The sequence below is a fragment of the Phyllopteryx taeniolatus genome, chromosome 11 (genome assembly GCF_024500385.1).
Source record: "Phyllopteryx taeniolatus isolate TA_2022b chromosome 11, UOR_Ptae_1.2, whole genome shotgun sequence".
Taxonomy (NCBI): Eukaryota; Metazoa; Chordata; class Actinopteri; order Syngnathiformes; family Syngnathidae; genus Phyllopteryx; species Phyllopteryx taeniolatus.
Genome location: NC_084512.1, coordinates 18736107 through 18753812, shown reverse-complemented (window position 1 = coordinate 18753812; position 17706 = coordinate 18736107). Strand labels below are relative to the sequence as shown.

The 17706-nt window shown below is 39.5% G+C and overlaps 1 protein-coding gene across 1 annotated transcript in view; it reads right to left on the bottom strand.

Moving 5' to 3' along the window:
* Positions 1-17706, bottom strand: part of srbd1 (S1 RNA binding domain 1) — a 57194-nt gene that overhangs the window by 17457 nt on the left and 22031 nt on the right. The window contains exon 15 of the mRNA XM_061790418.1: positions 5489-5580. Coding sequence (XP_061646402.1) covers positions 5489-5580 — 92 coding nt within the window. The remainder of the gene's footprint in view (positions 1-5488; positions 5581-17706) is intronic.

The following is a 17706-nucleotide window of genomic DNA, read 5'->3' as shown; positions in this document are numbered from 1 at the left end:
TCTTATTACGGGACAAGCCTGAGGGGGAGGCCAAATCCAATTGTCATTCCGGCAACCCAATAATAATTAAAGCTGGCTTTAAATTAGAGCCCTTGCATCTGTCATTTAGACTCTTGGTAGATGTTGAGACACACACCTTTAGTCACTAATTTAGCTAGGCACGTGCACACAATTAGTAGTATTGTGTGCCTTAAGGCATTAGTTAACCGAGAAAATATATTTTTCCGTGACTTTGCTGGCAAAGGCCATGTGACAGGGATACAAATGAAAACAATCACAAACAACCTTACTTATTGACTAATGCACACACACGCACTGCAATATATGACATCATAACCCTGGACACAAGTACCAGTACATGAATGGAATGCTAAAAACACAACCTCACACAACCAACCATTCATTTATTAGTTTAAGAAAAATGGCCATTTAATTTTGTGGTGTATTTGAACACACAAGCACTGGACAACCGTGGCCGAACCTGTCAGGAGTTGTTATGTGCTGTTCCAATAGGCACACAGTTAAAATTGGCCAACTACTATGCATATACAGTAGAGCCAAACTAATGAGATATTTGGCACCTTTGGGTATAATCAATATACTATTGTGGCTATATCACTCATATTATGTAAATGCTTATGTCATTACAATTTTTGGTTGTCCATGTCTGTGTTATGAAGGAGTATTAACTTCACACTGAAAAGTCATAGAATTACAAGAATACAATGAGAATAAATTTTCAATTTAAATTGTTTTATGAGAATAAACTTAATTTTACGAGACTAAAGGTTGTAACTGAGAATAAATTTGTAATTTTACCAGAAAAGGTTCTGATTTTATGAGAACACATTTGTAATTTTATGACGACTACTAAAAGTTATTTTAATGAAAATACAAAAAAACAATTATGAGAATAAATTTGGAATAGTAAGAGGAATCAGATGTGATTTTATGAGAATACAGTTTCAGAGAATAAAAATTCAAGAGGTTTTGTCTCAAAATTTTGTAATTTTATGAAGAAACTATTTGTAATTTTAAGTTAATACATTCATAATATGGCAATAAAAAAAGTTGTAATTGGATGAAATTGGTCATTTTAGGTGAAATGTTTTTCTATAGTTTCACAAGAGCAACTTGTTGTTAGCAACTACGCTACCAGTCTACTTGGGCAAATTTACACTTCCCCTTCCCAAAAATGGCCAAACGAAAGACGGACAACAGTTAACTTGCAAAACAGGTGGGAGGCAGTTTAACTGTTCACTAAAGTAAAAGACAGACCTGTTTGTCGTGTGCGGAGCAACGTGGCTGTAACAAAGAATATAACATAATTGAATTAATAAATAATTGATTTTTTTTAATGCCCTTTATCAACTCCTAGGCAGGGACTGTTAATAGTTTGAAGTTTGGCTTTTTATTGATGGACATTCTTATTTTTTGGTGTTGTTTTGTTGTTCGCCTTTGAAAAAAGATTTACATAAAAAAGAAAGGTAGTTGGAGATAGATGAATGCAAGATAGAGAGACAGAATAATCTATTTAAATACAAAACAACAAACAAATACCACTGATGTCTTTTATCGCAAATTTGATTTCTCGTGTTTATAATATTAAAGTTTGTTTATTCCAGATTCAGTGTTCAAGCAAAATTTAAGTTCGTTGTCATATGATAAACCTTAACGCTACATTTCTGCAGAGAAGGAAAACATGCACATCGCAGTGATTTTTCATTAAATATTGAGTTTGGCCCGCGACGTTGTCCCAATTTCAAATTTTGGCCCACCGTGAATTGGAGTTTGACACCCCTGATCTAATATCTAACTATAGCACTCGATAAATACATAGCACATTGTGATGACACATGATGAACAAGATTCCTGTTCGAGACGCGTTCCCCAACCTTCATTGCACCGCTGACCGGTTAGGAGTCGGCAATTTTCTCGCGGACCGGCTGTCGTGGCTCGTGCGTGTATATGTAAATGTGTGTGTGTATATATATATATATATATATATATATATATATATATGTATATGTGTATGTATATATATATATATATATATATATATATATATATATATGTGTATATGTGTATGTATATATATATATATATATGTGTATATATATGTATATGTGTATGTATATATATATATATATATATATATATATATATATATATATATGTGTGTGTGTGTGTGTATATATATATATATATACATGTGTATGTATGTATGTGTATATATATATATATATATATATGTGTATATATGTATGTATGTATGTGTATATATATATGTATGTATGTGTATATATATATATAAAAATATGTATATGTATGTATATACACACACTTGCATCGCTTCTGCTTCCTCCTTCGCCATTCATGGTGTATCCACTGTGGGCCCGATGCAGGAGTGGGGCTCAGAGTTATTCTAGGCAGCCAGTCTAGACTGCAGTTCCGTAGCTCCTCAATGAGAGTAGACATTTAACTCTGTAAAAGTAGTTCTGACAGTGTCAAGCAGCAACCTACGACTGTATCTGTATCAGAGCGAACTTGGTGCGTGAGAGTTAACTGTTGCGATAAACCCGTATTTTAAGTAGGACTCTCAATATAGAGTTGTTTCGTTCAAAAGAACAAATGTTTTTAGTAAACGTAATGAGCTGAATTAGTTCATGAAATGATTTCGTTCTTTGAGCTCTGCCGCCGCTAGCCAGCCCGCTCGGACCCGGAAACAGAAGCGTTCGAGCCGGATGGGACCGGAAACGGAAGCCTTCTGTGCAGTCTCGATGTGTCAATTGAGACGTGCAGCTGTTGCGGCGGAGAAGATCTGGTCAATTTCCAAAATAAAACACATTGACCCCCAAATTGCAATACAAAAGAAATTATATAAATTGGTCATTCTTTCACGGCGGCCCGGGAGCGGTCCGTGGACCGGTGGTTGGGGACCACTGTTTTAGAGTTTAGCTGCCATTGATGAGTGTCGAGTATGGGACATCTGACTCGGATGTCCCTGGAAGAAGACAAGGGGGGGTGGCTATAGAGTAGAGGGAGTATGTCTGGAATCAATAGTTCCCCTCTCTCTCTCTCTCTCTCCTCTGTTGCTGCGGTGGGAGGTTGCAGCCTGAGAAAATATTTAGACAGGGATGGAGTTTCAAACCTGCCCTTGCTTGGTGCACCCACCAAACCCTCCTGTACTCTTTGCTCCGCCGTCCATCTTAACTCCCCACCACTTATTAAAAGTTTATGAGCACTACAGTTTAGTGTTACTTAAAGCACTAAGGAAAAAAAAAAGAGAAATAAGAGAAGGCCACGTGTGTCGAGGTCCTAGAAGAAAAGTGAGATTGTTTTGCTGGGTAGTTGTGATTGATCAGCTAATACATTGGTAACGTAGGGTGGATTAGCTTCATCTGTCACCTAGGTAACCAGGTGTAACACTAGGGAGACCGTGTATTTCCTTTTGTAATTTGAGAATGTTTCCCCTTTATGGATAAGTCAGCAAAGGCCTGATTAACAGATGTCTATAAAAGATTATTCTTAACGATTATTCTGTGGTATGGGGTTTGTCAGGAGTGAGTTTCCCTTCTCGGTCCACTTGGAAAATTGCCAGGGCTGACAATTGTAAATGTTAAAACTGTTCCAATATTTAAAGCGGGGTACAAAAATACTGACACTTGGGTCAAATTCATTTTGCTCCCCTTTCGATAAAGCAAGGTCTTATTATCGGATGTCTCTAAAAGATTATCCTAAGCGATTAAGGCCTTTTCACACTGCACATGGTTTTTGCTGCGGTGCAGCGCGCAAGGACGACAAAACCCCAAGCTATCCCATATTTGGAAGTACGGTACTTTTGTAGTGAATTAACAGGGAGGCTTTTCCCGCTGGTTGGTCTATTGCTGTTAGCGCTCTGAAATCTGCTCTGCGAGCCCCTCTCCTATTGGATGTGCTCTTCTGACATCACGACGGTGCCACTCTCAAATTGAACATGATTAAATTTGAGGGCGCGTCGCCGCATGATGTGTAAGGTGGGCATTTGGCGCGACACAGCATTCCGTCCTCGCACAATCTCAGCACATTGACAATGAATAGGTTCGTCAAATACGCATTGCGCGTTGCTAAGTGCAGCGTGAAAAGGCCTTTATCCTGTGGTGTGGGAAGTGAATTTTCCTCCTTAATCGTAAATGTTAAACCTGTTGAATATATAAAGCGGGGTGCAACCATGCAGACAATCAGGCCAAATATTGGGCATTTTCCCTCCCTTCTGATCAGTCAGCAAAGGCCGAATTGTTGGATGTCTCAAAAAGATTATCCTGAGCAATTATTCTGTGGTGTGGAGTGTGTTACGAGTGATTTATTTCTGCCTGATCTGCTCAGAAAATAGTCTGAGTTGACAAATGTAAATGTTAAACGTGTTCCAATACAAACATATAGATAGATAGATATTCAGGCCAAATTTGAGCATTTTTCTCTCCTTACAATTAAGTAAGCAAAGCTAAAGATTATGCCTTGGCAAATGTTAAAACTGTTCAGTATTTATGATTGGCAAATCCGTATGTCAACACTGACTTGGGCCGAGCTACTCTGTGATTTTGACGAGCAAATCATGACGTTCGCTGAAGCTGGCGCTGTTATAGAGGAGCAACTGGTTGTGTTGAGTGCTTGTATAACATGACTCATAAGTCATTTGCGACAACAAAAATGATAAAAGGAAGAGTTGGCAACCACAATGAAGTTACCACAAAATCTAAGACATATTCTTCTGTCTTCCACTACTACTACTACTCCTTTTTATTTTCCAGCAATCTGGATGCCCTGCGTTACCATGCTGCCTCTCATAGGTCAGTACTGTGCCAGACTTCTCGTCATCACACAAGTACACCACACTATAAAAGCATCAAGCATACACTTGCCGATTTTTTCTCGTCATGTGTGGAGTCTCTCACAGTAAAAAAAAAAATGGTTAAGATATTAAAGATCAGTGTGTGTGTCTACCCCTTTGGGGAGGAGAGACTGAACACAAAAACAGTGGTCCTGCTGACTAGTTAAAATATCGTCTTATACCGCCATAGGTGTCCTTTATCGCACAACGACGGGTGGGAGTGATGGAAGCTCCATGCACATCACCCCTTTGTGGCCACTTCAAAGAATAGCAGAGTGACCCCGCCAAGCCGTCCAAAATGCTGGGAATTGCTACAAAAAATAAAAAAAGCACTGCTGATCACAGGAAACGGGCGAGGAATAATTCAGTCTCGCTTGATTTAAGGTTTTTATAGAGGAAGTCTGCGGAAAACATTTGTTCTCAGCAATAGTGTTTCAGTGTTGCCGCTGTGTGTTCAGTGATGGAATATGTGAAGGAACGCCGCAGAGACATAAGGGGATCTAATGGCAAAGCCAGATATTCACCCGTAAAGTGGCAATAGTTCTGCTAGAGTGGAAATATCATCAAAATACCATGACCACTCATCATCCAACATGGCAGCTAGGGGGTCAGGATTACCTGCACTTCTGAGGTTAGGGTCCAAATCGGGCATCTCTTTAACCGCCTCAGGGCTCACGCTGTAGATAGATGCTCCGGCCTCGTTGGTGATACTGGTGGGGGTTAAAGAAGTGTAGTCAAAAAGGTGACATTATGGAGGGGTGTGGGTGAGGAAGACCACATAATGGTGGCAGGTCTTAACAGTTCATCATTTGACTCTAAATTCTGCCATTCAGAATAAAACGTTGCAAATTACCTTAACATTAACAGCACAATTACAGTATAATGACTTAGGGATTCTTATTGAGTTACATGTTAAGTAACCACATGCATTGGCAAAGCCTTTTGAATTTTAGAATACATTTGTAATTTTGCTAAAAAATGATGATTATAAATCCATAGATTTGCATGGGAAATGCTGTGACTATGTGAGAAAAAAATGTGTAAGGATACAAGATTGAAGTGGATTTTTTTTTTAGCAAAATAAGCTCATAATAGTACAAGAAAAAAAAGGTGACATTTTAAGAGAAAAGAATTGTTATAGTATATAGTATTCATACAACAAGGATTGTAATTTTATGAGAACAGGGTTGTGATTTTATGAAAATAAATTCATAGTTTTACTGGAAGAATTTTGACTTTTGTATATATTTATTTTTTAATGAGAAAAACTTAAAATAAAAACTTAAAATTAAAAAAATAGCATCAATTCATAAATTTAAGGACAAAACACACAATTACCGTAACATTTACGACACAATTCTCATGCCTCTTATGTATTTTATTTGAGGTGCTGACTAATCACATTTGTTGGGACTACATGCCGAGTCTGGCTGCTAGATAAGCAAGCTCTTTAAAAAAAAAATAATAATAATAAAAACAAAGAAAACACACATTTCCCTGCCCCTACCGTGGCACCTTTGTTCGTGTGACACTACTGGCATCTAGAGGACGCTGGGCTGCACTGCAAAGTCACATTTTTTGTTTGTTTGACTTGCAAATATTTGGAATACAAAACGCTCTTTTTAAAAATACAAATATCAACACAAAAAGTATATATTTAATTAAACTGTATACAAAATAATTGCCAGTCGTGTCTAAGTCATGTCAAATTTTAATATGAAATATTTATTATGTATTATTTTAACATACGAATAATTCATTAATTAAAGGTGAGAAATACTACATGCATTTAAATTACTATCAAAGTCACAATAAAACAAATTACACATTAATTATAACATTAAACATGTAGGAAATTAATACAAAATCCACTGTGCTTTACTAAAGTGTTGTGATTATCATGAAGCAGCAGGCCTGTGACTATTTTCATTCATCATTCAAGTCATTTCATTCTCTGTTCTGGTTGTCTTGTCCAGTTCCGATCGATTCAATGACCTAAGCATGAAGCAGCAGGAAATAACTGAGTGATGGTCGTCGAACATCTGAGTGATGTTCCCGATTACACATTCAATTGATGAGGGCATACAGTCGATAACTACAAGTGACAGACCATCTAAGATCTCTCACTCTCTTTAAAAAACAAAGACCAAGTCCAAAACCTTGGTATAGATTCCAATCAGACTTTCAGAAGTTATAGCAAATCAATCACTAAAACAGCCTTCTACCAGCTGAAGAAGACATCCAGAGTTAAGGGTTGCATGTTAGGGGCAGATATTCAGAAAAAATATATTCTTCTTAATGCTCCTTTATCATCAGAAAAAGTGTTGATTTAAAAGATTTTAAGAATTTGTGCAACAGCATTTTGTATTTTAATAACTACTTTCACTAAAAGAACAAAATTTATCATTTCATTATATACCTGTAGATTTATTTTAATAAAATTACAACATAATGTCGATTCATTTTTGATAATAATTTAGAAACTTTAGAATTTTTGTTTTTAGGCTAAAGGGTCTACAGTCATCCATCGGCACACAAACACAAAAAAGCCTGTAACGTACAACTTCAGCTGTCATGTCGTTCAGTCCTTCAGATGGTTAAGGCAAAAGAGGAAAGGGTGTGTGTGTATCCTGGGGACTTTCTAATATGATGATGAGGTCAGTGCCTCCTCAGTGTAGCACAATTTAGAATGCGGCCTTTTTTGACTCACTCGCAGACACACAGACACACACACACACACACACAATTACTATTCCCTCCCACAGGCCTGCAATTTAAAAGGGAACTCATCTCTCTCCTATTCGTTGTCACTACCAGACCCCTCATGCCACCCGCTCTACCCCACTGTTCTTTTTGTCAGCTCTCCATCCATCGTGCTGACATATCGCCATGGTGACACCGCTAACGAGCGGTGGCACATGACCTTCAAAGGGGTCAAGTTGGACCTGGTCATTAACCCAACAACACACACTCCCCACCAAGATGGAAGGTAAAAGAGTAAGATTTCACACATCTCGGCTTTTAACAATTAACCATGACACAACATTTAAACATAACACACATGTAACACTTTACCTTTTGATAATTAGTGACAAGCATATAGCAGCTAAATTGGGTTATCTAGCCACCAGCACAAGAAGCAAAACTTAGCAGTCTGTTTTCACTTACACTGCCCTCTTGTGTAAAATATAAAAAATAAAATAAATTAAAAAACTAAACTTTTTTTATTATTGTCACACCACATGATCAACCACTAATGTAAATGCACACATAACACTACCTTTGGATAAAGAGTAACAAGCATAATGGCAGCTCACCCGCCAGCTAGTGACTAGCTTGAGATGCTAACGTAATACTGCTATTTGCAGTATTTGCAGGGGATAGGGACCGAGCCCTATAGATGCTACAAGATGATAATTCCTTGGCACTTCTATTTGACTTAAAGACTGTATTTAACACATACAATGAAAATAGCTAATTTCACACATTTACGATTAAAAGGTTAGTGATGGAGTTAATCTATCATTTTCTCATTAGTGACCCTTTTGGGGTCCAGGTTCAAATTGACCTCATGAAATTATTGCTGTTCCTGAGAAACTAGAGTAGCAGTTGGTTTAACCAACATATATATTTTCTCCTGAAAATTACATGACATGTCCCCCCCCAACTGTTAAGTTTTATGGCGTTCGGCCTGAATCTAACCTAGGACACAGGGTCCTCCATTTACGACGGTACAAACATACGACCTTTTGAGGTTAAAAATAGCAAGCAACTAGTTTGCAGAGTCGTGTCAAAATATGTGGTCACATGGCACAAAAAGGCACGTTCAGTTACTACTGTACTTACTTTGTTATTGCTGTATTTAATGTTTTTCCATTTGATTGTTTTACATTTATGGCCTAGTAGTGTTTTTCAAATATTTAACAAATCCTGATTTTACTACTGCGTTCGTGTAGGTTAGTGATCAAGTACGGCCCCAATAGGAACGGAACTCGGTTGCGAAACAATGACCCCCTGTAAACAGAAACAGGGAGGCCCGCGTGTGACCGAAAGTAGGCTGAACTTCATTATCTGCATTACCGCCAAACTCTAGCATGAACAAGGAACACAAATGTGCAAAGGGTGAAAAGACACCACAAAGCATAAGCGTAAGAGTGCGCTGATCATGTCTAAGTGAATTAAGGCCACCTGGGAGGCTGCTGGTAACGGCACAGTCACAGATACAGCTCTGAGCCCTCACCGTCCATGGCATCACTGGCCGCTGTCATGGCCAGGGTCTCGGCCTGGCAGGCAGCAGAAGGTTGTCTAGTGGCCAGCTCTAAGGCCTACGTCGGTCACACAAAGTCATGAGTTGCCTCTGCTTGTAAAGCGATGACTTGGAGGACCTGTGGGATAGCGGCGGTGGAGGGGGGAGTCATAATTATTCGCACCGCCCGTCAACTGTAAACACACGGAAGAAACACGGGGCTGCCAGTGCAGCAGTCCCTTCCTGGGGCAAAGTCACAAGCTTGGCTCCGCATAGCCTTCTTTATGTGAGTGGTGGGCTTTGTCTCTCTCTCTCTCTCTCACACACACACACACACACACATCCTTGGGCCTGTCACACAAAATGACTGACCCCCCCCCCATGCTGTCCAAATATGCAGAGACAGATATACACTTTGATACTTCATTACAGCCTCCAAGCAAACACATACACAGCCTTACTGTAAATTCTAAACAGCCCATCAGATCAGTCAGAAAAGACGAGGGGGCAATAATATCACCAACTCATCTGATACAGAGGATGAAAAGTTGACAGAAAGGAGGAGGGGAAGGATAGCCACACATTCAGTCACTTAAGTTATTGTCCAATGACTACAGTTCATTTGAGGTGTTGTCTCACTGTCTAAAACATACTGTAAACAACTGGATGAACCTAAACTTCCTTCAATTAAATCACAACAAAAAACTGAGGTAATTGTTTCTGGAAGTAAAGAAAAGAGGATGGCTGTTAGTAAATATCTAGAGTCACTCCCTTTAAAAATCAAAGACCATGTCCCAAACCTTGGTGTGGTGATAGATTCCAAACTGACTTTTGGCATGCATATCAAATTAATTACTAAAACACGTTTCTGCCAGCTGAAAAACATATTCATATGCATTTTCCAAGCAGACCAGGAGAAACTAATGCTAATAGTCAATTCTACTTGAGATAAAGGCATTTATTGACTATTGTAACAGTCTTCTGACTGGCCTCCCCCAAAAGAGCATTAAACAGCTGAAGCTCATTCAGAACGCTGCGGCTCGGGTTCTGACGAGAACAAAGATGATCAGAGCATATTACACCAATTCTAAAGTCTCTACACTGGCTCCCAGTCAGCTATAGAATAGACTTTAAAGTGCTACTGGTCTATAAATCACTAAATTGATTATGTCATGAATACATTAAAGAAATGCTAATGGGTAATATAAACCCAGTAGGGCTCTGAGATCTACAGACTCAGGTCAGATAGTGGAGCACAGAGTCCAAAGCAAAGATGGTGAAGCAGAGTTTAGCTGTTATGCTGCACACAAATGGAATGAGTTGCCAACAGAAGTCAAGTCAGCCCCAAGTGTCAATGATTTTAGGTCCAGGTTAAAAACTATTCTTTTTTTCCTCATGCTCATGATTGAGCATTTTAGAGAATTTTCATTTGTAAATTATCTTTAAACATTTTAATAAATGTATGTAGGTATGTAAATGTATAAATGATCTTTAAACATTATAAATGATCTCTAAACGTTTTGAGTAATTTGAGTCCCTTTATTTTTAAAAGTTTTTAAGCTTTTATTTTTCTGTACTTTGTTTTTATACAGTGTGCTCCATGAATAAATTTGCCTTGGCTTTGCCAATGTGTTGTTGACATTGGGGTTTGGTGATGTGTCTGCTGCAAGCGCCATGTCACAGACTCGTTACACTAATTGACAAAGTGTAATTCAGCGGCTTGGTGATGAAGTGGTGCCTCCACTCGGGAAATTGCAATCAAATCTTGGAAAGGGAGCACAGGAGGACGCAGTCTGGATGCGGAACAGTGAACAGCTGCTCTGGAGGAAGTCTCAGTCTCTGCGAGTCTCCAAAACGCAGCAAAAAGCCACTACAAAAGTTTTTTTTTGTTTTTATTATTTAAGCAGTCCAAATAAATTAAAACTCATACTTTATAGCTTCACTACACAGAGATAAGGAATTCATGATTTTATTTTGGATAATTTGGAGGATTATAGAGTGGAGCTAAAATGAAAATAAATACATTTCTCATCTCAAAAAATTTGAATACAGTATTACATAATCACATCATAGTCTTCTGAAAAGTTTCCCGTCTAATCTATATAGTATGAGTTGCACTTTTTGAATAGAACTACCTTGCTGAAATAAGCTTATGTACTGTATTCTATTGAGATGCAACAGTATATAAAAAAAAAGATCAAGTAATGACTTTAATAATCATTTTAAATTAATTTTGAGTGAATTAGGTCGATCTGTTGGTCCGCTTAAAGTGTCTTATGTCAACATTAAGAAAACTATTTAAACAAATCTCAAATGAAATTAAAATAGACACATCGCAAAGAAAATCTAAAAAAGAAAAATGTGGAGCAGTATTTTATGTTAACTTTCTCTTAATTGAATGTTTTTTATACGAGGTCAGATTGCCATGCTCCTTCTGGCAGGGTGACTACCAATGGAAAGTAGCCCTTTGGCTATAATTGGGTGCATTTACATTTTTTTTAAAATGTTTATCAATGTACATTGTCCCTCTATAACACATAAAAGAAAAAGAAAAAAGAAGGAAAGAATAAAATAGTAAGTAACACAGAGTAGGCACATTAATGAAAATGTACTAAAAGTTGTAAATGGTCATAGGCAGAACACCTAAATGGCTTTTTAGTTGACTCACAAGCTCGTGTGACTTGGATTGACATAAAGTTAGAGCCTAGGAGGAGCTGTTAGGTCACAAATTAACACTCCAAAATGTCTTCATGTAACGAACACACAAACAAACAAACAAACAAACACACACACATACAAGCTGCTCTGTCCTGGCTGCTCAAACAGCTCAGTTCCATTGTTCAGTCAGCTGCAAAGCTTCACCTCAGGGACACACATTTGAGGGATGTCTCCTTTCTCCCTCACACTCACACAAAAATACATACGTCGGCCTTGAAGACGATGACATTTTTCACAGAGAAAAGCGTCCAAATGGCAGGTGTCAAGGGCCGTCAGTCTCCAGCAAAGATGCTAGGAGGCAGGCAGGGAGGGCCGCACACGCACACACACGCACAAACCCCGTCTGCCAGTGTGAGGCACATCTGAAAAGAGCAAAGCCTCGCAGACACTCATGTCAATTGTACTGCAGCTAAAGCTCGTGTCACACATACGCATGCACACTCACGCACGCACGCACGCAGACACACACACACACACAAGCACACACACCGAACCCCAAATAAACATGGCATGTCACTGGGACTCATCACACAAACAGTGCGGCCCTGAAGGAAGGAGATGGGACAGAGGTTGACCACCAGTGAGGCCTGATGGGAAAGTACATGTTATTGGAAGAGGCTGGATGATAAGAAGGATCGACAACCTGCTAATGTAAACATACGGAGGTCATTCAACACAAAAAAAACCACATGCATAGAAACTAGAAAACTCTGCTGAAATAATGTTTAATATTCATAATCAGAAAAAATAGTTTCAACATGTTTTTTGTGAGGGCAACGAGGGAAAGTGTAACCATAGAAACAGAAATGGAACCTCCTGCAACCAAGTGGTAGTGCCAAAAACTCCACAGCCACCTCTCCTAGATGCTTCCATACCTCTATAGGAATGTCATCAGGACCAACTGCCTTTCCATTTTTCATCCTCTTTAATGCCTTTCTAACTTCCCCGTTACTAATCATTGCCACTTCCTGGTCCACCACATTTGCCTCTTCTGCTCTTCCTTCTCTCTCATTTTCCTCATTTATCAACTCCTCAAAGTATTCTTTCCATCTGTCCAGCACACTACTGACACCAGTCAACACATTCCCATCTCTATCCTTAATCACCCTAACCTGCTGCACATCCTTCATATCTCTATCCCTCTGTCTGGCCAACCTGTAGAGATCATTTTCTCCTTCTTTAGTGTCCAACCTGGCATACATGTCATCATATGCCTCTTGTTTGGCCTTTGCCACCTCTACCTTTGCCCAACGGCGCATCTCAATGTATTCCTTTCTCCTCTCCTCAGTCCTCTCAGTGTCCCACTTCTTAGCTAACATCTTTCCTTGTATGAGTGAAATAATTGAATAAATAATGAAATAATTAAATACATATTGAAATAAATATTGAATTGAACAAATAAATACTGAAATAAATACTTCATGACACATTTATTTATTTATTTATGTGTTTATCTATTTAATTTAGGCACTCTTGTTCATCCAATCAGTCCACACTGGTGCTGCCACTGTGTGTCAGTCACTCACTCGACCTGGCCCCTACTAGCGAGCCCCGACACAGGACTTGACAGAGGATACACGCTGTCATGAAAACAGTTGGCTTACAGTGTCCTGCGAGCCAATAAAAATGATCTCATCCCCCACGGGAGTGCGCTCCGGGGTGGATGCGGTCAAGGGCGAATCATGAAGACATCCATGCGTCGCTCTGGGACAACTGAGCCAATCAAGGACAGAATAATGACTACTACTTGAAAGAGAGATGGTCTGCTACTTCTGAAACCAGGGCACTACTTGGGGCAAAGGCATTACTACAGTAGACTCCAACGTAACCAATCCACAAAACATCGGAGTAGATCAAAGACATCTCGTTGGATCAGTTTCAGAAGGCGCATTTCCAATGATTTGCCTGATTCGTGGACGTTTATACTTATTTGAACTGGCACCTTTCAAAGTGTGTGGTCAAATTTACAGGGTCATTTTCCTTTAGCAGCAACAGAGCAAGTGGTCAAGAAATGGGTCATTTTATCAGCCTGAAGCTCTTGTGTTTGTGTGTGATGTGCGTATATCATCACCACTGCCCAAAGATCTTTCTAACCTTACCCACCCCTCCCAATACTCTTGCCCTCCGATATCATTAGCGTCATCTTGTTACGGCCAGACACTGTCAACTTGCCATTCGTCATGCACACGACAATCACACGCCATTGAAAAAGAAAGCAATTATCTAGTTTCAAAGCATTTTTTTTTAAACATCTGAATACAAATATATAATACCGACACTTATAATTTACCCAAACTTTTGTTTGCCAGTCTCATAACATAAAAAGGTGATGAAATGGAAGACAAATGCTTATAGCTTGATAAATGCAATTTAGGAGAAGAATTATAAAACTTTTGAGGAAATTGGGTCCACAAACATACTTTTCACTACAAAATTGGTACAACTTGCTAACTGAACATTTTGAAAAAAACTGACATTTACCATAAAAGATAACATTACCCATTACAACACTACCTGATCCCCATTCCTACCATTCATTCGTATCCAGTTTTGTTGTCTTATTCTGTTTGTTCTGTAATTGCCCCTTGTCCCATATTGTTCTGTACTTGACTAATTGTTCTGTAATGGATGCATAAATGTGAAATTAAAAAAGAAGAAATCTACACTTAAACTAAATCTTTTTTTGTAGCGATTTTCCAGCAGGAGGCTGTCACATTATGGGGCCCCCGCTGTATGGCCAGAAACCTATTGTGGATTGAGTGTGTGGGGGACCATCTCAGGCACAGACAGACGTTGTCAGATTGATGATACTCCACGCCGAATAATGTCCTGCGGGATGCCGCTCATTCCGCAGGAACTTGCTCAAGTCTAATTATGTAATATAAAGATGCTATAAACCTAACAGGGGGTCTAGAAATGTGGTTCTTTAACCAACACGTTTTAAAGTACCGTATTTTCACAACCATAGGGCGCACCGTATTAAAAGGCGCAGTCTCAGTTACGGGGTCTATTTCTGTATTGAACACATACATAAGGCGCACCGTATTATTGGGCGCAGGCATGGTAAAACATATGCTAGCTTAAAACATACGGTAGCAGGCATGCACGCTAAAACAATGTTTTTAAAAAGGCAGCAGGAGCAAAACTGAGTTCGGTTGTACTTTATTGAAGTATTTAACAATGTACTCACGTTATTTTTTTTTTATCAATCCTCATCCACAAATTCATCCAAGTCCTCATGTTCTGTATCCGAAACGAACAGCTGGGCAAGTTCTCAATCAAACACGCCAGGTTTGAGTCAGTCTCGTTGCCGTGCGGCTCCTCAGAAATGATGCCGGCGGCTTTTACGAAAGCTCGAACAACAGTGCAAGCAGACACGTTAGCCCAAGCATCCACAATCCATTCACAAATTGTGGCGTAACTCGCCCAGCGCTGCCTCCTAGTCTTAGTAAAGCTGTGTTCGCCATCTGTCATCCATCGCTCCCAGGCCGCTCGCAACTTCACTTTGAACGCCCCGTTTACACCGATGTCCAGCGGTTGGAGTTCATTAATCCATTGCTCGAGTTGGTCTTCCAACTCGGGCCACCTCGCCTTGTTACCGCGTTTTGTTTTTCTTTTTTTTCCCCGCGGAAACTCCGCTTCGTCTTCTTGACTTGGCAAAGGTCGTTTTCCTGCTTCCTCGAGTTGGTCTTCCAACTCGGACCACCTCGCCAAATAAAAATGTATTTTATTTGATATCTTTGGAAAAATAAATGGTAAATGGACTGCACTTATAAAGCACTTTATCTACATCATCACAGTGCCCAAAGCGCTTTACAAAGCCTCACATTCACACACACATCCATAAACCAATGGGCGACTGCTGCCATGCGAGGCGCTGCCAGGCCCACTGGGAGCAAATTAGGGTTCAGTGTCTTGCCCAAGGACACTTTGACATGCGGACAGTCGTAGCAGGGATTCAAACCTGTTCTACCTACTGAGCCAAAGCCATCCCAACATAATCCCATTGTTATCGCAAGACAAGTCCAGATCTGTGTGACAGACCACCAAGGACTCCACTAAAAGAGGTTTGATGAAGATCTGATATTGTATTTCAAAATAAAAGTCTCCGAAAACTAATAAACTACATTTTTTAATGCATCTCAAGATTCAAATTAACCTTGCTGGTGGCATTCCTTAACCGAAGAGCATTGACATCCGTATTATTGTGAAGCTTTTATTTTGAAGGTAGCTTTCGCCGCGATTTGGCGACTCATTCCTGTAATGCCCGGTATGAACAAAATTAGGGGCGGCTGGCTTGATTGCTACTGTACGAGTGGAGGCTGGCTTGGCCGGCACTATATACCTACTGGGCGCATGCCTTTAGCGTCCTCCTTCACGCCCAACCTTCCCCCTTTACGTCCGGATGCTGTCCTCAGCCACGTCCGCTTTTCCTCTGTATATGCAGCGTGTCGGCAGGAAATGCTCCCAGTCAGTCAAGCGGAGCGTTCATCACACAACAACATTTATAGATTTTGGAAGTCGGCGCACACATAAGGCGTGCCGCATTATAAGGCGCCCTGTCCATTTGGGAGAACATTTACGACTTTTCAGTGCGCCTTATGGTCGTGAAAATACGGTAATGTGATTATTTTAGGGGTGTAATCTGGTCAAAAAGAATAACATACCATATTTCCTCATACAGTGGCCAGGGGTATTTAAATAGATGGTGGGAGGTGTCTGTTACTATACTTCGGGTGAGAGGCGGGATAAACTCTGGATTGGTCGCTAGCCAATCACAGGGCTCACACATAGTCTTCCATCCGGTATATGCGCAACCTAATTCCGCATTCAGCAAAACAAGTTTCAGCACTTCCTCCCGACTGGGTGGATGGCAAAGGGGGCTGTGACAAAGCAATCGTAGGACTTTCAAACGAATCAAATTTTTTTAATTAATTTATTTATTTTTTAAACACAAAATGTTTCCACAGTCACCAAAAATTACAATATTTCATCATGTTTAGGCTTCATTCATCTTTACGTGCAGTATATTACATAATAATTGTATAAATAAATGATATACCTATACATGTATTTAACTGCATGTTTTTGGACGCAACCACGGGGGGGAAAACTCCACACAGGAAGACCTGAGGCGAAATTCGAACCCCAAAGCACACCTGATGTGCTGAGCACTGTGGTATCCAGGGCTAATCCAATATTTTTGAAAATACTTTTCTTGACTTCATCACTAGCACATAACATTAATGTCTATTTGAGTGTGGCGTTTATTTGCATTAAGTGGATGAAGCATCTGGCGAAGAACCATAGAATCAAACATGGAGAATATTGCAACATAGCGACAAAGGTGATACACGCATCTCTAGACTGGCTGCACATTGCAATATGGTTAAAGTAAAAATAAGCTAACATGCATAACAAAAGTAGAAGAATGTCACGTAGGGCGCATAGTCAACTGTCTAATTGTGACGTGTCTATGACAGGGGCATTCACTACTAAAGGTAGTTCAGTTCAAATTAAAAGTTGGAGGAAAAATGTCAAATGTGTGACTTTCCAAACTTAACAGACTCTTTTCCATATAAACTCCAATTACACAATGCTGAATGCCAGCATGCACTACATCTATTGATAACGAACACTGGAATAAGCTATTCAGTGCATCGTTTTGGTGGGGTTGTATTTTCAATTAAGAGTTAAGCTGGATCTGGTAATTTCACTGTAATGTACCAACAAAATGTACAGGGTGTGAATATGTAATACTAGAAACTGAATAAAATGTCTTTTGTACTTACAAAAGCTCCCCCAAAAACTGTACATTTGTATCAACGTGCCTGCAAGCCTATGAGGAATTGATTTTAAAGGCCTTGAAAAG